General features: G+C 42.4%; 1 protein-coding gene and 1 long non-coding RNA gene across 4 annotated transcripts in view; one reads left to right on the top strand and one right to left on the bottom strand.

Annotated features, from left to right (window-relative positions):
• The window catches only part of LOC138953893 (uncharacterized), a 283,127-nt gene that overhangs the window by 55,814 nt on the left and 202,618 nt on the right, over positions 1 to 24,695 (bottom strand). The window lies entirely within an intron of this gene.
• On the top strand, positions 11,458 to 16,776 carry LOC138952577 (uncharacterized). The gene has a single exon (XM_070324263.1). It carries the CDS (start codon positions 11,458 to 11,460, stop codon positions 16,774 to 16,776), a length of 5,319 nt encoding a protein of 1,772 aa, XP_070180364.1.

A 24,695-nucleotide genomic window follows, 5' to 3' on the forward strand; every position in this document is an offset into this window, starting at 1 on the left:
ATACACACACACATGGACTGTTCCATATGGAAGTTTAAGCTTTGCACTCTACACTCGCATGTACACTTTTTACATTTAGTCCAGTTTTGACTAAATGTTTTAACATAGAGGGGGAATCGAGACGAGGGTCGTGGTGTGTGTGTGTATGTATTTGTGTGTGTGTGTGTGTGTGTGTGTGTGTGTGTGTGTGTGTGTGTGTGTGTGTGTGTGTGTGTAGAGCGATTCAGACTAAACTACAGGACCGATCTTTATGAAATTTGACATGAGAGTTCTTGGGAATGATATCCCCAGACGGTTTTTTCATTTGTTCGATAAATAACTTTGATGACGTCATATCCGGCGTTTTGTAAAAGTTGAGGCGGCACTGTCACACCCTCATTTTTCAATCAAATTGACATTTTGGCAAAGCAATCTTCGACGAAGGCCGAACTTTGGTATTGCATTTCAGCTTGGTGGCTTAAAAACTTAATGAATGAGTTTGGTCATTAAAAATCGGAAACTAGTATTTAAAATTATTTTTTTTATTAAACGATCCAAAAACAATTTCATCTTATTCTTCGTCATGTTCTGATTCCAAAAACATATACATATGTTATATTTGGATTACAAACAAGCTCTGAAAATTAAAAATATGAAAATTATGATTAAAATTAATTTTCCGAAATCGATTTAAAAACAATTTCATCTTATTCCGTGTCGGTCCCTGATTCCAAAAACATATAGATATGATATGTTTGGATTGAAAACAAACTCAGTAAGCTAAAAAGAATAGACATACAGAAAAGCGTGTTATCCTGCTCAGCGCGACCACTACCGCACTATTCTGCATGGCTTATCGATTTCACTGCCTTTGCCACGAGCGGTGGACTGACGAAACTATGAGTATGTGGTCTTGGTGAAAAAATCAGTGCGTTCAGTTTCATTCTGTGAGTTCGACAGCTTGACTAAATGTTGTTATTTCGCCTTACGCGACTTGTTTGTGCGTGTTTGAGCTCAGTTGCCGACTGAGACAAACTTTCGCATTCGGCTTTTCTTACCTCGTAACTTCACACTGAATACCCCACTTCCCCTCTGAAGTATTGAGGATCGACCCAGGTTGAGGTTCAAAAATTCGCTTTATGACGAGACAAGTAAAAATGCCATTCACTCAAAATAAAAACTTCGCTGCCTTCTGCTCGCGTTGTACGGATTAGCTGTTCCATTATCTCTTCTCCTCCCCTTGTTGCTTCCTAGTTCTTCCGTTGTTTCTAGTTTTCCGCTGATGTTATGTTTTGGTCTTCTTCATAAGAAGCCTTGTTCAAAATTTAAAAAGTCCAATTTCTTTTTGTTGTATACGAATGAACTAATACAAACCTGTTTCAACAGCTGTGTTGTCAAATTGAGGTTTTTTTCCAAAGACAGTGTGGCGCCTGCGCGAAACTAATGCGTATAAAAAACGGCGTCTGCTATTAAAACCTGAGATCAACGCATCGACGCAAACACTGTCATTTTGTCCGTTTGGAACAACAAATCAAGGTCAGAACAGCTGTATAATAGCTATTGTGTTTTTAGCGCAGCAATAGGGTCCGATATTTAGACTCGAACAAGTATAATGCGACTCGTCTTCGACTCGTCGGCATTATATTTGTCTCGTCTAAATATCGGGCCTTATTGTTACGCTGAAAACACGATCGCTGTTAATATTGCTATTCTGATAGACACGTGAGGGAATTTGGGGGTTGTGATTGGATAGTCTCACACATCCCTACTTTGATCATTAGGCCATTTTTTCCACGGAAGATGGCGAATATCCATTCATATTCGCAATAACAAAGACGCATGTTTCCGGTTTCTTCGACGTGTATGAAGTACACGCATGCCTGGCTAGGTTTGCTTCTGTGATGCTATTCTTACACTGTGCCGAATTGCCCTTGCGAATATGATTTTCCAATAATTCACAATGATGGGGACATGGTCACAAGACATTCGTAAATGTTTGTAACCATTCGCCATCATTCGTCTCTTGATTTGAACATAATTATCAACATGTTCTTAATATTCGCAAGGAAGTCATATTCTTAATTTTTTTGCAACGTACTCGTAAGTATTCGGAAGAACATTCGTAATCATCGCAATGCATTCGCAACCATTCGTTATGCCTGTCTTACACTGTGCCGAATATCCTTGCGAACATTCGTAAACATCGCAATGTATTCGTGATGCTCGCAAGGCATTTGAAAACATTCGTTATGCCTGTCTTACACTGTGCCAAATATCCTTGCGGATATGGATTCGTATGCATTTGAAATGATCGGTAGACATTCGCAAGCACTCGCTACCATTCGTAAGACATTTGCAAGAATTCGTAAGGCTTCGAATGGTCAATATTTGTCCTGTTCATTCGTCTCTTTTTTTGCCCAATACAACATGTTTACACACATTTATTGCGAATGTCTTACGAATGGTTGCGATTGCTTGCGAATGTCTACCGATCATTGCAAATGCCTTGCGAGCGCTACGGATACCTTTACAATGATTACGAATGGCTTGCGAATATGACTTCCTTGCGGATATTAGGAGACGAATGGTTAAGAACATTTACGATTGTCTTGCGACCATGTCCCGATCATAACGAATTATTGGCGAATTCTATTTGCAAGAAAAATTCGGCACAGAGTAAGAGCAGTATTACGAACAATGCTATTGTAAATCGCTTTATTCGTAAAATGTGTGCAAACACTCGCAACACTCGCAAAGCCACTCGCAACGTTCGTAATACATCCGCAAGACATTCCTATACGGATTTGTATGCATTCGCATTGATCGGTAAGGCTTCGAATTTTCAATATTTGTTCCCGTCCATTCGTCTTTTTTTGTGCCGAATACAACATGTTCATATTCTCAACGATATTCGGCACAGCGTAAGACTGGTCAAACAGACGACGCAATTTGCACTTTTTTTTGCCCTTACCGTACATAAAATACATTCCGTGTAAAAACTACAGTTCCTTAAACAGGCAACAAACCTTGCAAAGTTCAAGAAGCTGCATTCTAGCAGACGGTCTTTCCCATTATTAACACAGAACCAGCAAACTCTTATTGCCCTATGCAACGTTCATTGTATGCATGTTGAAATGAAGTTCCGATCTGAAACATTTAGTCGTTGACTTTCTACAAACAATCCTTGTTCTCTTATCATCCACATATTTACCGCAGTTATTGACATCTCTATCTGCAGCAGGTCAGACTTTCGAACAATAAAATTGATTATTCCCCCCTCTGCTTCTTTACCTCTGTAAACTTGTAGAGCTAGTTATTTTTCGATAATGACCCAGCAACCAAACAAATAACGAGCCAGCAACAGCCTGAATCCTCGATAGTGCAATGGGTTGAGAAGCTGTTCTGTTTCGGTACTACTTTTGCGACTGAAAAGTTCCGAACGCTCTATACGTACGAAGTATACATCTCTGGAGCAAACAATACAAACATTCCGCATTTAAATTAACAACTACAGGCCTGAACACATGAATCTCCATATAAAATCCATGAGTTCGGTTGTTTTCTGAATCTAGATCTGCCGTGCACAAACCGTTAATCACAAGCAAATTCCCAAGGCAAGTAACTCATACTCTGGCGACAAGAGTAGTTCCCCTTCTTTTAACGCAGTTTCTTCGACAACACTGACTGCAATCCGACGGTCAGTTTTCAACAATATTTCATTTTATAAACTGATCACACGCAACCAAATGCACACATCTCATCAATTTAAACAACATAAAGCGGTTTCATACACTATTTTCCCCAGAAAACTGAACTTCATACAGTAATTAACGTTGGAACACGGGTGCAAAAGTTCGTCTGCTAGTCCCATTTGACGAAAGAAGATTTACTAAGCGATACTAAAACATAAACAGAACACACAATATCTGCCTTTACCGCCACAGCAGAATAACAGCATATATGTGTACTTGATTTTAGTCCAAAACAGGGAAACTGAAAAGAAGTGTTAACAGAATGGAATGATTTGCGCGGAACTATACAACCGCGCATTAATCGATCACCTGCGCAGGTTGACTGGTTGAGTGATTCGGATTCGATCAAACTTTCGCACAAAAACTCCTGTTTTTTTGGAATAACTGAAGAAAGGAGGAATAAAGAGGTTACACACCTCGTCTCAGTGATTATTAAAAATAATGGTCTCAGTTCGCGGTCATGAAAAAGCTCGCTGAAGCTCGCATTTTTCATGATCCGCTAACTTCGACCATTATTTTTAATAATCACTGAGACTCGGCATGTAACCTCTACATAATAGGTAAGCAAGCATGCTACGTGACGTCATATGAAACCTGGCATAATGAGGTAATGCCAAACATCGGGTTATCTCGTGTCTTCTCTGTGATACATGTCCATGTGTTTTTTAATGTTTGGTGATTTCTGTGGATATGAGCCAGGGATATGAGCAGTGAACCGTCGTCTGCAATCGGCAACATGGACCATTCTAATAGTTGTTGCTGACAAAAAACATGTTTTCAACACAAAATATTATGTCATAGCAATATAAACGCTAATGTGTTTTCAGCGTAGCAATAGGGTCCGATATTTAGACTCGAACAAGTATAATAGCTAGGATTCCATTCTTACGGCTGCGGTGCGGCTCCCGTCCGGCTCCGGCGACGGCAACGGCATCCGGCTCTGGCGAGAAAAACGCATCGTCGTGAACCGTATATAACGGCGACGTCGTCCGGATATGTTCTCTTCCCGCCAATGCCGCCATGGCTCCACATTGGTTTCGTCTCATGCAAACTGTCATTCATAATGAAGAACAATTTATGTTAATATTGTTAGCGTACCGCCAAATGAAAAAACGCCAAAAGAGACGACATCGCGGGTGGGTGCATGCCATTTTGGAGAAAAGACGGCAGTATGGAACCTATCACCATCTTGTTCAAGAACTGCAACTCGATGGCGAAAGGTTTCAGCAGTATTTTCGTCTCTTTGTGCTCGGAAAGGCTCTGAGAAAAACGCGGGAAAAGAGACACGCCCACAAAATACCAGACGGCGTCCGGCGACGGCAGTCCAGAAAGCTACATGGAACTTTCTTGAAAAAACGCACGCACGCCGGGCCGTCGCAGTCGCCGTCGCCGTACCGCACCCGTGTGAATGGGGTCATCCCTTCTTTCATCAATGTTTTTCAAATTGCCGTCGCCGCTGCCGTCGCCGGAGCCGCACCGCAACCGTAAGAATGGAATCCTAGCTTAATGCGACTAGTCTTCGACTCGTCGGCATTATACTGATCTCGTCTAAATATCGGACCCTATTGCTACGCTGACAACACAATAGCTGTTAATAATAGTATGGGGCAATCTAAGGGGAAACAACTCTCATTGCAAGCAAATCTACGTCGAAAATCCGGGGTCCAGTTTGAGTCTAAACACATGTGTCTGGTTATGGGGCGGTCTCGAATAGCAGCTAGCATCTGCTGAAGAGACATTAAACCCCAAAAACCAACCAACTGGTTATGGGGAAGTGTGCCGTTGTGACTGCTAGACTATATACGCACAAACATTCGGTATCGAGAGTCAAAACATATAAAACTGTTGGTGCACTTATATCTTGGTCGCCGGATGGTCACAAATCCAAAGGAGAAAATCATGTGTATTTTAGCCAAGAAAACCATTTTGCTCAAATGGAAAGAGTGGACCACTGAAATGTTCACATTTTCACATTCACAGTTGTTTCCTCTCTCGAATGAACAGAAAACAAAACATATAGAACTCCCCGTAAAGGGCTCCGTTTGGTTGGAGAAACGACCTACCCTTCCAATCAGCGAGTACACACGGAGACTCACGAATGCTTACGGATAAAAGACTGTTTCGGATCATAGTTTGTTTTGCCTTCCTGATTCGTTCAATGTTTTTAGATTATCTGTAAATTGTAAGCAATTTGGGAACTTTAAATACGCGATCCTTCGTGGCTTTGTGCAAAAAAGAATGTTTAAAGAAAAAGAATGACACAACACATTACTCACCCTATGGTCTGAGGCGTGTTTCTTTCAGGCGAGATATTCTTGCGGCTAGCCGCTCGCGAAACTAGGAGGCGAGAATGTATATGAAACGGTTTGATATTTAGCTACGTAAAGGTTACATGCCGAGTCTCAGTGAATATTAGAAATAATGGTCGAAGTTTAGCGGATAAAGCGAGCTTTTTCATGACCGCAAACTGAGACCACTATTTTAAATGATCACTGAGTCGAGGTGTGTAACTTAATACTTTCTCCTTTCTTATGATTTTCAAATAAAAACGGTGTTTTTGTGCCACTGTGTGATCGAATCCTAATCACTCTGCCAGTCTACCTGCGCAACCAATAATAATAATAACTCTGAAAAGCCAAACAATCTTCCGAAGAGCGCTTCAAACGAGAATAATGTGATGCTGTGTCAAAATTTAAGAACTAAGATTAACAAGTCGCGTAAGGCGAAATTACTACATTTAGTCAAGCTGTGGAACTCACAGAATGAAACTGAACGTAGTCCGCCGCTAGTGCAAAAGGCAGTGAAAGTGACGAGCCTGTTTGGCGCGGTAGCGGTTGCGATGTGCCTCATAGCACGCTTTACTGTACCTCTCCTTGTTTTAACTTTCTGAGCGTGTTTTTAATCCAAACATATCATATCTATATGTTTTTGGAATCAGGAACCGACAAGGAATAAGATGAAATAGTTCTTAAAACGATTCCGGAAATTAAATTTTAATCATTATTTTTATATTTTTAATTTTCAGAGCTTGTTTTTAATCCAAATATAACATATTTATATGTTTTTGGAATCAGAAAATGATGAAAAATAAGATGAACGTAAATTTGGATCGTTTTATAAAAAAAAAATGTTGTTACAATTTTCAGATTTTTAATGACCAAAGTTAATCTTTAAGCCACCAAGCTGAAATGCAATACCGAAGTCCGGCCTTTGTCGAAGATTGCTTGGCCAAAATGTCAATTAATTTGATTGACTCTGAAAAATTAGGGTGTAACAGTGCCGCCTCAACTTTTACAAAAAGCCGGATATGACGTCATCAAAGACATTTATCGAAAAAAAGAAACAAACATCCGGGGATATCATTCCCAGGAACTCTCATGTCAAATTTCATAAAGATCGGTCCAGTAGTTTAGTCTGAATCGCTCTACACACACACACAGACAGACACACACACACACAGGCAAAAAGTGTACATGCGAGTGTAGAGTGCAAAGCTTAAACTTTCATATTGAACAGTCCAGAGAATTCTACTCAATGATCTTCCGCTTCAAAAGCTGGCCGCAAAATGGGTGCCTCATTAGCTGACAGGGATGAAGTATCAGGGTCTTCTTGCACGCGATCTGCTCAACCGTTGTGAACCCAGTAGAACCAAATTTGTTGTTACTGTAGTCACTGATTATCAGACTTTGGTTTCCTTCTACTTTAGTGCCAGAGAACACAGAAACAAAGCGTGTCGAGACCAAAATGACGAGATGCATCACATTTGTAAGCGAGATTGTCAAAGCAGAAACAGGGCTATTCGCTTTATTTTTCGACCACGAAGGTCCCGTTGCTGTCGATATTTTGTCTACTAACAGCACAGTCATTGTCACGTATGCAGAAACCTTTTTACCCAAACTTACTTACGAGTTTAGCAGTGAGCGACCAAAGTGCGAAACCCAGACTGCCCTTCTCCTTCATGAACATGTCAGTCTCCACAAAATAAGGGCCGTAGCTCCATTCCTAAAAGACCAAATGATCCCATTTTTGCCTCACACATTTTTCAGACCCTATTACACCCCTTGTGATTCTGGATATACCCTCTTTGAAAATCAGACTTTTTGCCAACAAGTTTCACTGCACCCATGACCTTAAAAAAGCCGTCGAAATACGAAAGTTTAATTGCTAGGCCATCGGCCCTTTGCAACGAGGAAGGAGGGGAAGGGAAATCGGTATACACATAGTTTCGAAAACATGAAACGTTTGACAATGCACCGATCATAGGGATGATTTACAGTTTCCATCCCTTTCCCGACAGCGCGCTTCCCGACACGGTAATTTCCACGTCAGTGTTCGTATTGTCCGTTTGTTCTGTGTAACGCAAAGGACTCCGTCCCGAATGTCATGATGAGGACAAAGGTCCCAAGTCACACCCACAACATCGATACGATATCCGAACCGAATAGCTTTGCTGTCAACCGAGGTAGAATTTAGTCACATCCCGGAGTACAGACACTTCGTGTAGGGCAGTTCGGAGTTGATCGGCGAATTTTCTCCTGTCGACGGGTGACCCATGGCGAAGCTTGCCGAGGTACTCCTTCTCTTCTCGTATCATGTGGCGAGCTGCTTGCTTTATCATCCAGTACGTGCCTGGACTTTTGTCGGTGCTGCAATCGGTGACCAACACGAAATCGTCAGTTTCACATAGCAATGATTGTCTGTCATCGGTGTTGTCACGAACCACCCATTGAAAAGAGTTGTTTCTGTGTACATGTTTCACTGCACGCACAGCTGATCGGTCCTTCAGTCCCGACACATACTCCTTTACGGCCGACAGACTGTGACCTAGGTCAGATGCCTTTTTCTCTTATGTATCCTGTGTTTCTGTGACTTCTCTGGTCCGAGACTGTGTTTTCAACAGCCAGGTATCCAAAACAGACACACCACGTGACTCAGTGGCCCGTGGCGACAATAGCACAGCTTCAGCCTCACCCTGTTTATTGTTATTACGTTCAGAGGGCGTGTTGTCATTGTCACTGTGTTGTGTGACACTTTCAGATTCCAGCAGTTGTTGTTGATTTCCTTCTTGTGTCGAAACAAGGGTAGCGGGATTGAACAGTGAAGGGATTTCATGACTTGCCTTCAATGTTGTGAAAGGCGCCACGCTAAATCCTATGCCATATCCATCTTTAAATCATGTTAGTCCAAATTTGTTCCAGATCCAGCTTTTGTTGTTGCTCTTTTTTTGATCAGTAAAGTTCTACAAGTTTAATTGTTTTTTAGATTTTATTTAGTCATTAATTTTACACTAAATGTCTGTAAGATAGATTCAAAGTTTGTTTATAATATGTAGGAAAATGTTATTGTAAGAATGCGATGCGCTTCCTGTTCTGGTGCTTCCGGTCTGCCATTTTTCTAAGTAAAGTTCTACAAGTTTGATTGTTTTTTTAGATTTTATTTAGTCATTAATTTTACACTAAATGTCTGTAAGATAGATTCAAAGTTTGTTTATAATATGTAGGAAAATGTTATTGTAAGAAGGCGATGCGCTTCCTGCTCCGGTGCTTCCGGTCTGCCATTTTTCTAAGCATGAGCCACAGTTTTTTGTTCCATCAATATCAGCCATAAACATGACGCACAAAAGGCCATCATTGGGTAAATATTGTTTAATTTGTTTCTATTGTTAATTTTATGTTCAGGAATAATTATATTTGTCTTGTAGTAAGGAAAAGTGTATTGTTTTATACGTTTTTGGTACAGCCTTTTACCATGTGGTGTTTTTGTGTTCGCCATTATGTGCGCAGTTTTTGTCAAGTTTATTTACGGTTTAATAAGTATTCAGTGTGTCAAACTCAAGTAAGAGTGGTATTTTGTAAATGTTTGCCTTTCATCTAAAATGTTGGTAGTGTATGGAAATGCATTTGTGCCAAATGATAACGTTTCAAAGTTATTTTGTTTTTAATCATTTTCTAGTCAACAGTATGCTTACCTGTGATTCAGAATAAATTTTTTGGTTTGTTTTGTTATTCCTCTTTTTGTGTAAAGTGTGTAAGAGATAAAGGTAATGATCAGAGCTCTTTTTCTAAGTTGGTAGAATTCTTATTATCTCCCTTTAAGTGTTACAGAACAGTTTTTAAAATGACAAGTTTCACAGGTTGTTTCCCTTTGTTTTTGTAGTGTCAGTAATGTTAGTAGTTGCTGTTCATTATTAGTATGGTTGAGTGATTGTTATGTCACATTGTTTTCAGTTTGACGGTGCAGTAGTTGATTAAACATCACTTCAAGTTCAACTACTCATCAGTTCTGCCAGGCTTGTTTTGTGCGGCTGTGACAGTCAAACCAATGGCTACACCATGCCTGGACAACGTCTGACCTGACCATTCTTCCAAGGGACAACCACGTCTGACTCCAAGAACCCACTACAACGAATCAACCAAAGCATCATCAACACGAGTCAATCAGAGGAGTCAACCAGACCAAAACGTGAAGTCAGATACACAGAAAAGTACCAACTATACAAAGAAGAAATGGACGCCAAGAAAGGTCAAAGGGCTAAACCACCAGGTGCTACAGTCACACCAAAGGAAGACACTTTCATAGACACTTATGAAGCATGGAAAAGAGGTATGCAAACCATAAGTCAGAACCAAAAACACCAACTGTCTGATGAAGAGCTTACCAACGTAATACAGACAGCAGAAAATTTACGGAAGTGTGTTTTAGAAGCGTTCATGAACATTAAAACTCCTGACCACTTGACGCTAAGGAGAATGGACTGCTGCTCTGCCAACACCAACAACATTGTATCCCCAGCGCAAATACGCATGAGTGAAACAGATCAGCTTGTTTGGAACCAAGAAGAAGACAAGTCGCGTAAGGCGAAAATACAATATTTAGTCAAGTAGCTGTCGAACTCACAGAATGAAACTGAACGCAACGCAACGCAGCAAGACCGTATACTCGTAGCATCGTCACTCCACCGCCCGTGGCAAAGGCAGTGCACGTGGAATTGACAAGAAGAGCGGGGTATTCGTTGCGCTGAGAAGGATAGCACGCTTTTCTGTACCTCTCTTCGTTTTAACTTTCTGAGCGTGTTTTTAATCGAAACATATCATATCTATATATTTTTGGAATCAGGAACCGACAAGGAATAAGATGAAAGTGTTTTTAAATTGATTTCGAAAAAACATTTTTGATAATAATTTTTATATATTTAATTTTCAGAGCTTGTTTTTAATCCAAATATAACATATTTATATGTTTTTGGAATCAGCAAATGATGGAGAATAAGATAAACGTAAATTTGGATCGTTTTATAAATTTTTATTTTTTTTTACAATTTTCAGATTTTTAATGACCAAAGTCATTAATTAATTTTTAAGCCACCAAGCTGAAATGCAATACCGAACCCCGGGCTTCGTCGAAGAGTACTTGACCAAAATTTCAACCAATTTGGTTGAAAAATGAGGGCGTGACAGTGCCGCCTCAACTTTCACGAAAAGCCGGATATGACGTCATCAAAAACATGAAAAAAACGTTCGGGGATTTCATACCCAGGAACTCTCATGTCAAATTTCATAAAGATCGGTCCAGTAGTTTAGTCTGAATCGCTCTACACACACACACACACGCACACACACACGCACGCACACACGCACATACACCACGACCCTCGTTTCGATTCCCCCTCGATGTTAAAATATTTAGTCAAAACTTGACTAAATATAAAAAAGCACGCCTGCGTGTCATGTTGGACACGGAATATGCCCATTCAGTCTATGGGTCTAAAACCTCTGGTTCTGGCAGAAGTTGTAGCAGCAGCGCTTCCTTGTGGTCATCACAGGAGAGTATTGCTACAAAACGAGCTGAGGCGTTGGCTAAGCTTGCAGCTCAGGAAGTCGAGATGCAGGCACGGCAAGAAATTGCGGCAGAGAGAGCACGCCTGGACCGCTTGGAGGCAGAACAGAACATCAGGGCTACAAAGGCCATGATCAAAGCTTATGATGAGCTGGGGCACCCAGAAGCAAGACCCACCGTCCGTCAGGGAGCCCATGAGGATAACGTGACCACCCATAACCAGACTCTCGTCAACGACAACCGTCAGCCGCCTTGCGCTCACGTCAGTTACAGTCGCTTGCCACCATGTGAGCCGTCCACTTTCACTGGTGACCCACTTCAGTTCGTCAAGTGGAGGCGATCATTTGAGGGCTTGATTGGTCACACGCACATTTCATATGCAGAGAAGCTGGCCCTGCTTGAGCGCTACACCGCTGGAGAAGCGTATGAATGTATCGAGGGAGCATTCTTCAGGTTTGACACTGAAGCATACGACGACGCATGGAGAACGCTGAACGAACGCTATGGACATCCATCTGTGATACTGAACGCCTTCAGAAAGAAACTCAACAACTGGCCAAAGGTGGGAGGAAGAGAGTACAACGATCTGCGAAGATTTTCAGACTTCCTCGTCACCGTTGATAACGCCTCACCCCACATCCCGGGTCTCAAGCATCTTGATGATGAAGAGGAGAATAAGAAGCTGCTACAGAAGCTACCAGACTGGATCATCACAAAGTGGGGAAACTTGGTAGCACAACATGATGCAGACGACCGTAGTTACCCAAGCTTCCATTGTTTCACCCAGTTCCTCGCCTCACAGGCCAAAGTCGCGACTAGGCCAGTGTGCTCTCTACAAGCTCTAAAAGAGGACAAAGGAGAGACCAAACCATCACATCCTACCAAGTACAGAGGACCTAACCGTACAGCCGTAAGCATGGCAACGACTACAGATCAGCAGGTGAACCACACACAAAATACTCCAGATGTCGACTCACAATCTACTCGCAAGCTGTGCGTCTTTTGCAAACAGACCAACCATTTTCTACCAAACTGTCAAACTTTTCAAGCAAGGCCTGCTGGAGAACGAAGAACTTTCGTTCAGGAACAGAGACGGTGTTTCAGGTGTTTGCGAACAGGTCATCATGCGAAAGACTGTAAAAACCATCACACCTGCAAGAAATGCCAAGGCAAACACCCCACAGCTCCCCATGACGATAATTTTGTCAACAAGAAAGGAGACCGCACCAAAGACGCTGCAGGTACGCAAGCCACAGAAACGACAGCAACAACCTGCAAGGTGTCATGCAACGCTTCCTCACACAGTGCGTTGACGGTTCCAGTGTGGATATCCACAAAGCAAGATCCTGACAACGAAAGATTAGTCTACGCCCTCATAGACTCACAAAGCGACACAACCTTCGTTGAACGTTCAGTCGTAGACTTCTTGAATCCATCTTCCAGAGAAACCACGCGTCTCAAGATAGAGACACTCAGAGATGACATCCAGTCAGGGATTGTATGCGACAAAGTCTCGGACCTGCGTGTGCAAGCCTACAACAGTGACACTTTTGTTGAGCTACCACCTGCCTACTCCATTGATTACATTCCCTTGCGGCAAAGCACCATACCCACTTGCAACACTGCTAAAAGCTGGAGCCACCTGCAGCAGATTGCGCATGAGTTACCTCCCCTACTCAACTGTAATCCTGGCGTTCTCATCGGGTTCAACTGTTCTCATGCGTTCCTGCCCAGACAATACATAGTCGGTGGTGACTCGGAGCCGTTTGCAGTGAAGACAGATCTAGGATGGGGCATCGTTGGGAAAACCTCGCCGACGTCACAATGTTCCTCATCTGAGAACGAAAGCGTCTGCAATCGTGTCACAACCAAAGAACTCCCAGTCATCAAACCAAAGGACGCATGTCGTGTATTGGAAAGAGACTTTGAGCAGGACGGAAAAGACGGCAAGCCCACTTCACAAGAAGATGAGTTGTTCATGAACATTCTCAGCGCAAACGTTGCAAGAGACAGTGACGGACACCTACAGATGCCGCTTCCCTTCAAGAAAAAACCTGTTCTTCCAAACAACTACGTACTGGCAGCCCAACGTTTGGAACACTTGAAGAGGAAGCTACAAAGAAACACAGAGTACTACAATGAGTACAACGAGTTCATGAACGACATCATAAGAAGAGGTGACGCAGAAGAAGCCAAAGAAACCACAGGCCAAGAATGGTATATACCACATCATGGTGTTTTCCATCCCCAGAAGAAGAAACTCAGAGTTGTCTTTGACTGTTCGGCAAAGTTCAACAACACGTGCCTCAACGACCATCTAGATGTCGGCCCAAACCTCATTAACAACTTGGTGGGCATCCTCAGTCGATTTCGACAGCACTCTGTCGCTTTCACCTGCGACGTGGAGAAAATGTTCCATCAGTTCCGAGTGACTGAAGAACACTGTGACTTCCTACGTTTCCTCTGGTGGAAAGACGGCAACCTCACAGACAGCCCCGTTGTGTACCGAATGAAGGTACATCTGTTCGGAGCTGCTTCCTCTCCAGGTTGCGCCAACTACGGACTCAAACATCTAGCCAAAGAAAACCAGGACAAGTTCACAGAAGGGTCTCACTTCATTGAAAGGGACTTCTATGTGGATGATGGGCTATCCAGCCAGCCGACAGAGGAGAAAGCCATTAACCTCATCAAAGAAGCGGTAGCAATCTGCTCCACAGGAGGCCTGAGACTCCACAAATTCGCATCCAACAGTCACAAGGTGATGGAGTCGATTCCAATGTCAGAACGCAACGGAAACATGCAAACGATGGACCTCAACTTTCATGATCTGCCGCTAGAACGAACTCTCGGAATGCAGTGGTCCATTGACAACGACACTCTCCATTTCTCCTTCATGCCCAGTGAGCGGCCATGCACACGACGAGGCATCCTAGCCATTGTTGCCTCTTTGTATGATCCCTTGGGGCTGATCGCACCGTACGTTCTGACGGGCAAACAGATTCTGCAAGAGGTTTGTCACAAAGGCACCAAATGGGACGATCCTGTGCCGATAGAACTGCAGTCAGCATGGAACACCTGGAAAGAAGACATGGATCAGCTGAAACTCGTTTCTATCCCAAGGTGTTACTACCCAGCCAACTTTGGTTCTATCACCAACGTCCAGCTTCATCACTTCTCAGATGCCAGCACCACAGGCTATGGAATGTGCACCTACCTGAGACTGGTGAATGCTGAGGGTCAAACGCACTGTTCTCTTGTCGCTGCCAAGGCAAGAGTGGCTCCCAAGAAAATTGTGAGCATTCCTCGTCTGGAACTGGCAGCTGCCGTTGTGGCTGCAGAGGTTGGTCACGCCATCAAACAAGAACTCAGTTACACCATCAGTGAAGAATTCTTCTGGACAGACTCTCGTGTAGTGCTGGGCTACATCAATAACGAGGCAAGGAGGTTCCATGTTTTCGTCGCCAATCGAGTGCAGAAGATCAGAAACCTCTCGGACCCAAGTCAATGGCATTACGTCCCATCTGAAGACAATCCTGCAGATCACGCTTCAAGAGGTTTAAGAGCAGCTGAGCTGATGCACAGCAAGTGGTTTTCCGGACCCAAGTTTCTGTGGGAAACTAAGCTCTCCCTACCCTCGGCTACGTCATCAGCTCTCAAGCCTGAAGACCCAGAAGTTCGCACTGCCTTGACAACCCAAACTACGCCCTGTGCAGTAGATTTGGATGACAGACTATCTCGTTTCTCAAGCTGGAATGTGGCAGCACGTGTGATGACAAGAATCTTGCGACTCAACAAGTCTCGCGACAAAAGCTCAACAGCAGAACTTTCTGAAGAGGAAATTCACAAGGCCAAACTCTCCATCATCAGAGGTGTCCAGTCTCAGTTCTTGGCAGCAGAAATCGCATGTCTCTCCAAAAAGGGAAGTTTGCCTCAAACGAACAAGCTTCATCACACCGAGCCATTCTTGCAAGACGGAATTCTTCGTGTTGGTGGGAGACTCAAGAAAGGTTCATTCTCCATGGGTGAAAAGCATCCCATCATTCTCCCCAAGAACTCTCACGTCACAAGACTCGTGATACTCCATTGTCACGAGAAAATCAAGCACCAAGGCAGAGGAATGACGCTCAACGAAATCTGCTCCCAAGGCTTCTGGATACCTGGAGGCTCCAAGCAGGTTGCGAAGGTTCTCAGCAAGTGTGTCGTCTGCAGAAAGCTGCGAAGTGACGCCCAAGGTCAACAGATGGCTGATCTACCCAAAGAAAGAGTCGAACCATCCCCTCCCTTCACGTACGTGGGAATGGATTGCTTTGGCCCTATGTTGGTGAAGAACGGAAGAAAGGAAGTGAAGCGCTACGGTCTTCTCTTCACCTGTTTCTGCTCCAGAGCGGTTCATCTTGAAATGCTCGACGATATGACCACAGACTCGCTCATCAACAGCATTCGCTGCTTCATCGCAATCAGGGGTGCCGCGCTGAAGATTTTCTGTGACCAAGGTACCAACTTTGTGGGAGCAGACAATGAACTCAGGAGTGCATTGAAAGAAATGGATGAAGATGAACTCAAACAGCAGCTCAGAGACCACCAAATCCAGTTTGTCTTCAACACTCCATACGCAAGCCACGCAGGGGGTGTGTGGGAGAGACAAGTACAGACCGTGAAATCAGTGCTACGAACCACGACTGCACTCTGCCCTGGACGACTTGATGACTCGTCTCTTCGTGCAGTGTTGTACGAATCCGTGGCCATCGTGAACTGTCAACCCATCACTGCTGTTCATCAAGGTGACCCAACCTCACCAGAACCCCTCACTCCAAACCACATCCTCACCATGAAATCCAGTGTTCCCCTTCCCCCACCAGGCAAGTTCATGACAGAGGACTTGTTCCTGCGAAAGCGCTGGCGTCGCGTCCAGTTCCTGGCACAGCAGTTCTGGTCAAGATGGCGCAAGGAGTACATCTTGGCACTCACCCAGCGACAGAAGTGGCTTCACCCCAAGAGGAACCTCAAGGTGGGAGACGTGGTTCTGGTGAAAGACCAAGAACTTCCCCGCAACCAGTGGCCACTGGCAAGAGTGATTGCAGCATCACCAGACGACGACGGTCTTGTTCGCCATGTGACCTTGATCCAAAGATCTCGACAAAAATGGCAAAAGACGTTCCAAGCTTTCTGTTGTCGAGCGACCTGTCCACAAGTTCATCCTCATCCTTGAGAGCAACTGACTTTATGTGGAGGATCAGTGACCATGAGCAATATTTGTGACAATCATTGTTGCGCCTGTGTGAATGTGCATAGAAATTTCCATGATTCATGTTTAATTTTTGGTTCTTGTATTACAAGTATTTTTATGAATCCTGTAAATTGGTGGGAGTGTGAAAGGCGCCACGCTAAATCCTATGCCATATCCGTCTTTCAAATCATGTTAGTCCAAATCTGTTCCAGATCCAGCTCTTTTGTTGTTGCTTTTTTTTATCAGTAAAGTTCTACAAGTTTGATAGTTTTTAGATTTTATTTAGTCATTAATTTTACACTAAATGTGTGTAAGATAGATTCAAAGTTTGTTTAAAATATGTAGGAAAATGTTATTGTAATAATTCCATGCGCTTCCTGTTCCGGCGCTTCGGGTCTGCCATTTTTCTAAGCATGAGCCACAGTTTTTTTGTTCCATCAATATCAGCCATAAACATGACGCACAAAGGCCATCATTGGGTAAATATTGTTCAATTTGTTTCTATTGTCAATTTTCTATTCAGGAATAATTATATTTGTCTTGTAGTAAGGAAAAGTTTATTGTTTTGTACGTTTTTTGGTACGGTCATCATGTGGTGCTTCAGTATTCGCCATGATGTGCGCACTTTTACAAAGTTTATTTCACTGTTTAATTAGTGTTCAGTGTGTCAAATTCAAGCAAGAGTGGTATTTTATACATGTTTCCCTTTCATCTAAAATGTTGGTCGTGTATGGAAATGCATTTGTGCCAAAGGATAACGTTTCATAGTTATTTTGTTTTTAACCATTTTCTAGTCAACAGTATGCTTACCTGTGATTCAGAATAAGTTTTTTGGTTTGTTTTGTTATTCCTCTTTTTGTGTAAAGTGTGTAAGAGATAAAGGTAATGATTAGAGCTCTTTTTCTAAGTTGGTAGAATTCTTATTATCTCCCTTTAAGTGTTACAGAACAGTTTTTAAAATGACAAGTTTCACAGGTTGTTTCCCTTTGTTTTTGTAGTGTCAGTAATGTTAGTAGTTGCTGTTCATTATTAGTATGGTTGAGTGATTGTTATGTCACATTGTTTTCAGTTTGACGGTGCAGTAGTTGATTAAACATCACTTCAAGTTCAACTACTCATCAGTTCTGCCAGGCTTGTTTTGTGCGGCTGCGTAGGCTGTGACAAATGTGTCGACACGGTTTTCTTCTTCTTTATTTCTCTTTCTTTTTTCTGCTCGCAGCTTGTCGCGCTGAAGCTGGCTTGGCGGCTTTCGTCGAAAATGTTGAGTCATGGCTGGCCGGTCCGAGTCAGAGGCTGACACAGGTCACAGGACAACTGTAGTTTTTGTTCCTTCTGCACACACTTTCCAGGAACAGACGGTGTTTACCTTGAGCATTGTATGCTCAAGGGCAACCCAAAATAAAGCCACCTTAAGGCCTCTTCTGATTGGCTTAGACACTTGTGACTTTGCTTTGGTGTAGGAGGAGAGTAGTTCTAATGACCGCTGTAATTTGGGCCAGATACGCCGAACAGTCTGTGCGAAAATCACATTTGATCATTTTATTTGGATCATACCTCGTATTTCGTACATAAGAGCGTTCGGAACTTCTCAGTCGCAAAAGTAGTGCCGACAAAGTGTAGCTCCTCAAAGTGTGAGCTATCGAGGATTCGTGCTGTTGCCGGCTAGTTATGTGTTTGGTTGCTGGGTATATACCAAAAATAACTAGCTCTTGCAGCTTACACATGTAAAGAAGCGAGCAAGCCCAAGGCTACCTTGCGTTCGCGGCAAAAATCCTAGCGTCCCTCGCGGCGAGAATTGCCCCCAAAACGGTACTTCCTCGCCAAACTCGCCAATTCTCGCCTGTAAGAAACGGGGGACTGGTTTCCCACCACAGGCACCTGCGACTAGGGGAGATAAACTAAGCCAAGCACTGATATTTCACTCCTTTTCATGACTTGTTCAGAAATCTATGGCAAGGAACTCTTAACAAATGTAGCGCTTTTAAAGAGAAAGTTCTTTTCAATCATTTGTATCAGGATTTTCTTTTTTCTTTTACACATAAAATGCCTAAACATCAGAGTTTCCTTCTTATTACAAAAACTCTTCATTTTTGTGATTACACCATTCAAAATTACCCCAGAACGTTTTTTTCTTTTTTAATTTTGAACAAATAAAAATCGTTGCCCATTGCTATATATATATGAGTTAGTATCCCCCTCATTGCCTCTGTCGACACCCGTTTGTAATCGCTTGATTATATGCTCTTGATGTCCATGCCCCCGTTTCACGTCGCCGTGTCCGTCCGTCCAAGTCCGCACCGTGGTACTCCGATATCTCCCACTGCGGTTATGAAATTAAAGGCCCCTCCTGTTTTTGGAACCGCAGGAGCTTTCTAGTTTGCTGTTAGGTAGATTTTTGGTTCCTCTTTCCTGTCATGCTCTCTTTTTCTTCATGAATTCTTTTCTTTTTTCTGCCTTCTTGCTCATTCACCTGTATTTTTTCCAAAAATCTCTTCTCTTGCCGCTTATCTCGCGATTCATGTATAGTTTAATCTGTTAGTGTTCTGATGTAAGTCCAGCAGTAGATAGGTTAAGCCTATTTTAACATACTGGAAACTGGTAATCTTCCAGTAGGTATTAATTTAGTTTTACTAAAGCCTGCTGGGACACAAGTAATGGGTTAGTGCATTTGTAAACAGGAATCGCTTGACAAGTGGCCCCCTTCATCCCCCCTTCCTCGTCCTGATATGGCGCTGCGTAGTCGGCTGGACGTTAAGCAACAAATACACAAACAAACAAACAAACAAACTCCGATATCTGTGTCGAACTGCGTGATGCCAAATGTGACCGCAGGCGTGCTGAACGCAGGTATCTCAAGACTGGTCTTACTGTCCATAAACAAATATTTCAAGGAGCAAAGGACATTGTAACTAAGTTAGTACACGCTGCAAAGACAACCTTCCTCCAAACCCAGATTATTGCTTGCGATTCAAGCAAAAACTGTTCGATATTTGCAGCCGGTTGACCGGCCGCAGTAAGGTATCCCCACTTCCCACTGTTTTCCCCGCTATTCAGCTGCCAGATGTATTCAGTGATTATTTTATCAAGAAGGTTTCAGATATTCGTTCTGAACTTGATCAGATGGGTGCACATTCTGCTTCCTCCAGTCATGTTGATGTTCCCACTGATTGTTCTTTTCCATCATTTCAGCCAATCAGTGAAAAAGACCTTAGATCCATTATCCTGAAGTCCAAACCAAAAACTTGTCCACTTACCCACACCACTGCTTTTTGAGAATCGTGATGTGTAACAGTTGCCAACTCTTACTCAAATTGTCAATGATAGCCTGTTATCTGGTGTTTTTCCATCATTGTTCAACACTGCACTTGTCAAACCCCTTCTCAAAAAACCTAGTCTTGATGTCAATATTTTGAAGAACTATCGTCCTGTATCTAATTTATCATTCTTGTCCAAAGTTTTTGAAAAGGTAGTTTTGAAAGCAGCTGTTGTCATATTTGAACACCCATGATTTGATCTTGCACTCTCAGTCCGCTTATCGCCCTTCTCACTGTACTGAAACAGCCCTAATTAAAGTAATCAGTGACATTCTGTCTACTCTGGATGGTGGTGATGTGTCAGTGCTTACCCTACTTGACCTTTCTGCAACGTTCGACACGATTGACCATGTCACGCTTCTCCATAGACTTCAGACTCTGTACAGCATCTCTGGTCCACCGCTAGCATGGCTTGAGTCCTATCTCATTGGCAGGACTCAGGCTGTGCTTGCCGATGGCCACGGCTCGTATTCTTGAAAAAGCTGCAACTCATATACCGGCCTGTAAATCCACTTCCGCTCGATAAGTCCGCTAAGTGTTATTCATGAAGGCCCGGTAAAGACTTACCCGGGTGTCTCCGAGCTGTAAAGTTAGAGGACCCATCCCCCTCCTCTAAAACCGTCAATTTTGAATAAATCTTGTTAAAATATTGTTTGTAGAGATCTATGTCCCTCATGGACACACATTGGTGTCATTTAAGCACCAATGCATTGTGGACAAATACGAGATACCGCTCGCGAAATATTTCCACCGATGCTCGATCATAATACCGGCTTGTGGTGAAAGCGTGCTAGCGTCTTCTAAAGCATTACAGTGTCAATTTATTTTCAACTGATTCCGTGGCCGAACGGTTCTCTCGTTCGCCCGATGCGTGATTGAGTCGAGTTCAAATCTCCATCTGCTCGTAATTTTTGTTTTTACTCTTTGGCATTTGTTTATTTTTGTTTATTTTCTTCATGTGCAAAAGAGTACGTTATAATAGCAAAATTGATTTAAAAAAAATAATTTTAGGCAGGAATGGTTTTGTTTTTAAATCTTTGGTTAACATGATACAAGTTTATTGATAAAGTTTGTTAACTTAAACATGTAAACATTTGATTAAAAAAATAAAATAAATAACCATTGAAGAAGGATGCTTCCCGCTTCAAAAAACAAAGGTGAGAGAGAAGACAAAAACACTAAAATGCGGTAGCAGCCTGTCACGAAGTGGTTTGCATGTGAATTAAACGTACGTGTTCTGCCCTATTGCACTGTCTCTACCCTTTTCACACCAAACACTTCAACGACAGAACTTGGGAGGAATGCAGGCTCATTATTTCCTCAACCAAAAAAACAACATACTTCTTCACTTCAAATACAACAATACGAATCAACTTTTCGACACACAGTTCGCACAATCTTTTAGCTTTCACTCAATGCATGTGAAAACATATTATAAAGATACTTTCTCAAATATAGATTAACGCACACAAGAAGGTACTGACAGACACTCACGAGTTCGAATCACGGCTCACTGCATGTCGCCAGTTTCACTTCCTTGTGTCGCTGAATCCTCGTAGAATAATGAATTCCCAAAAACTCTCACTGTAGATGCCAACACACACCTTTCACTGTAGATGCCAACACACACCTTTCACTGTAGATGCCAACACACACCTTTCACGTTTCTCCCCGAGAAACCCTTCCGCCCTTAGCGAAAACAACCGTCGTCAGCTACGACCGGTATCGATGAAGACTCCCCTCGTCTAGTCATCTGCGCCGATGTGGTCCCTTGCTCGCCACCATCGTCCCGCGCTTCTTCCGTGTAAGGACCCTCCCTAGTACACGCCATGGAAATCCCTCATGGAAACTCCTAAAAAATTTAACCACGTCTTAATACAACATTCTTTAAAACCATCTCTTCTTCCAAACGTGCATGTACCAACTCATACATTCTCGTTCATTCCACGTTCACATTCCGTCCACATTCAATATCCAAACTAATACTTAATCTATGAATAACACTCCCCATACAAAGCATGACCGTCTTAAACATAACATAAATGCGTAGCAATTATGTTCACGAAATTCCCCATAAAAACCCGTGATACAATTACATCAAGAATTCCCTCAAAGCTTCACACTAAGATTTGGTGCACTTTGTATACACTAACCTTTACACTCCAGCTATGTATTCCACCGTCAATAATATACAACATAGTAAATCATTTACCTTAAATTACCATTTACCATTTACCTTGAAAGAGTACTTGTTCCCAGAACAAGTCTGACACGCGCCGACAACCTTCCCGGTTGAAAATCTCAAACGCTGTGACGTTATTTACCCCAGACCAGCTACATGTCTCAAAACACAACTCATCTCAAGCTATGGTTTTCTCGTGCAACACACAAAACCCGAGATAACGCCTCACCGGTCAACTACGCATCGCCCTTCGCTATTTAGGGAGGTTAAAAATACGAATTGGTTTCACCTCACAAATATCCTACTCACATCTTTGTGACACAGCCACCTGCATGCAACTGAGATTAAAAACAAAAAAATAAAAAATAAATAAAAAGGGTCTTCCCGTGTTTTTATTTCTTTCTTGGGTAGGTGCTATTGACTTTGAAACTGACACGCTGGCTAAAAAGCTGCAACATTGTGTTCTTCAAAGTCAAACTGTCGTTTAACTACCGCCCAGTATTTATTTTTACTGCCCAGTAATTATTTATTTTTCCCCGGTATTCATGTGTGTCTGGTGGATGGTCGGCAGCTACCAGTTGGTTATTTTTAGAATTGAAGATTCCCGATGCTTACTCTTCTCTGCGCACGCGTTACCGGCGTTTTCGCTGGCGTGTCAGTTTCAAAGTCAATAGCAACAGCCCAAACAAACTGAATGAAATAAAAACACGGGGAGATTTTTTTTTGTTTATATAAACCTCGGTTGCATGCAGGTGTACATGGTATAGTACCTAGTAAACGCCCACCCCCCAGTTTCGACCAGTGGACTAGTAGACAAGGAAAATGAATAAAGATTATTCAGTCTGCTGTTATTGTTGTTTTTCAATTGTTTCCTTTCCTTAGACATGCTTCGGGGATTGGACAGAAAAAGGTTTCTGGAGTGGCTAGAGAATCGCAATACATTTTTGACTGGGAGGAAAAAGAAGAAACGAAAGCTTCATCTTTGGTTTAAACATAAGTTTATTTCAACAAATGTTACAATCATGACATGTATATGTCGTATCCATTCTGTACAAATTGCGCATTATGTACAATGAGCAGCATATCTTTGTGTGCAGACTCTCTTCGGTGTCCGAACCTCCCCCCGTGTACACTACATTGGGTGTGCACGTTAAAGATCCCACGATTGACAAAAGGGTCTTTCCTGGCAAAATTGCTTAGGCACAGTTAATAATTGTCTACCTATACCCGTGTGACTTGGAATAATAGGCCGTGAAAGGTAAATATGCGCCGAAATGGCTGCAATCTACTGGCCGTATAAAATTTCATCTCACACGGCATCACTGCAGAGCGCCTAGAACTGTACCCACGGAATATGCGCGATATAAGACTCATTGATTGATTGATTGATTGATATCTTGCACATTGTATACAATGAGCAACAAGTTTTGCTCATTGTATACAATGAGCAAAACTGTTGCCCATTGTATACAATGAGCAAGACCATAAAGTTGCACATTGTATACAATGTGCACCGAGTGAGCAAGATTGTTGAATGGCGTTCAAGCTACACTGATATATGAATCATAGTGAATGGTTGAATGGAATATGTGAGTAAAGTGTTCAAATAACGATGTTTGTTATGTTTAAGCATTGTTTTAATTCTCATTTCGCTAAAACTATACAGTGCATTAGGAATTTAATTATTGTAAATTAACTTGACTAAATGTAAAAAGAAGAGGGATGGGTAGGAGTTGTGCAGAAATTAAAGTTGTTTTCCGGCTTGTGGAGCATTCTTCTTCTTCTTCTTCGTCGTTCACTAGATGTGTGGAGCATTTATTCTGGTTTTACTCTGGGAAAAATGTTCCTGTTCAAATGTAGAGAATACTGTCTGTCTCCATTTAGAAGGTGGGGGAGGTGAATACTGTGGTTAGGGAGGGTATGTATGGTTTCTTGACGTGCTTCGCGATAATTTGGACAATCTAATAGGAAGTGTTTTACGGTTTCGGACGGAAATCCGCAGTCACAAGATGCATCTGTAGCAACGTGTCGTCTCACTAGATCGTTATTAAGATCACTTATATATAGCCTGAGCTTACAGTGAATTGTTTGTGATATGCGATCTCCAGAATACCAATAACACGGCGGATCGGACTTAAAAAATCGTTTTTTGACAAAAAGTGCTTGAGGGACTTACTAAGTTTTATGCAGTCTGGTAAAGAATTCCAGAGTTGTGTTGTAGATGGGAGAAATGAGTTTTTGTATAATTCAGTGTTAAACGATGGAACTTTCCTATCTAAAGGTCTGCGCTGGCGATATGGATTATTAGTTGATATTAATGGTGGCAATATCGCAAGTAAGTAGTTTGGCACCTTACGGTGTACAATCTTGTGAAATAATATCAATTTTTGACGTTTACGCCTTGA

Source organism: Littorina saxatilis, linkage group LG17 (genome assembly GCF_037325665.1).
Source record: "Littorina saxatilis isolate snail1 linkage group LG17, US_GU_Lsax_2.0, whole genome shotgun sequence".
NCBI lineage: Eukaryota > Metazoa > Mollusca > Gastropoda > Littorinimorpha > Littorinidae > Littorina > Littorina saxatilis.

Excerpts from the sequence above, each read along its gene's own strand:
- LOC138952577 (XM_070324263.1), top strand. The coding sequence starts at position 11,458 with ATGTTGGACACGGAATATGCCCATTCAGTCTATGGGTCTAAAACCTCT.